The sequence below is a fragment of the Octopus bimaculoides genome, chromosome 15 (genome assembly GCF_001194135.2).
Source record: "Octopus bimaculoides isolate UCB-OBI-ISO-001 chromosome 15, ASM119413v2, whole genome shotgun sequence".
Classification (NCBI taxonomy): Eukaryota; Metazoa; Mollusca; class Cephalopoda; order Octopoda; family Octopodidae; genus Octopus; species Octopus bimaculoides.
The window spans coordinates 51,407,272-51,407,921 of NC_068995.1; the positions used below are offsets into that span (position 1 = coordinate 51,407,272).

Below are 650 nucleotides of genomic sequence, written 5' to 3' on the forward strand. Positions count from 1 at the left end.
TATATATATATATATATATATATATATATATATATATATATGATATATGTGTGTGTGTGTGTGTACGTGTGTGTATATGTGTGTGCGTATGGGTGTGTTTGTATTTATCCCGCTGTTAACACCGCTTGACTACCCGGCATTGGTTTGTTTACGTGCACGTAACCATAGCGGTTCGGCAAAAGATAGCGATAGAATAAGTGTTAGACGTAAATAAGTACTGGATCAATTTCGTCGTCTAAACCCTTCAAGGTAAGCTCCAGCATGGCGGTAATAACAGAAATGAATAAAAAAAAATTTTAAAAAGAGGAAGGAAAGAAGGATGGGTGAGAAAGAGTTGAACGAGAGAATGAAAATGGGTCGAAGAGAGTTGAGTCGAGTGTTGATACTCACTTTGGTCTTGCCAATACAGCAGGTCTGTAATTTCAATTCATTGATGATCATCTCACATTTCTTCTGCGGTTCAATTAGTTGATCTTGCAAGTCGTACTTGAGCAAATGACCGTACCTGAGTTAAGATAATAAAAGCGAGTGAAGGAATGAGTAAGGTATGTATATATGCATGTACGTATGTATGTATGTATGTATGTATGTATGTATGTATGTATGTATGTATGTATGTATGTACGTATGTATGTATGTATGTACGTACG

General features: G+C 35.8%; 1 protein-coding gene across 1 annotated transcript in view; it reads right to left on the minus strand.

The window, feature by feature from the left end:
- LOC106870779 (chitin synthase chs-1) overlaps positions 1–650 on the minus strand; it is a 72,537-nt gene that overhangs the window by 21,568 nt on the left and 50,319 nt on the right. The window contains exon 18 of the mRNA XM_014916976.2: positions 391–505. Coding sequence (XP_014772462.1) covers positions 391–505 — 115 coding nt within the window. The remainder of the gene's footprint in view (positions 1–390; positions 506–650) is intronic.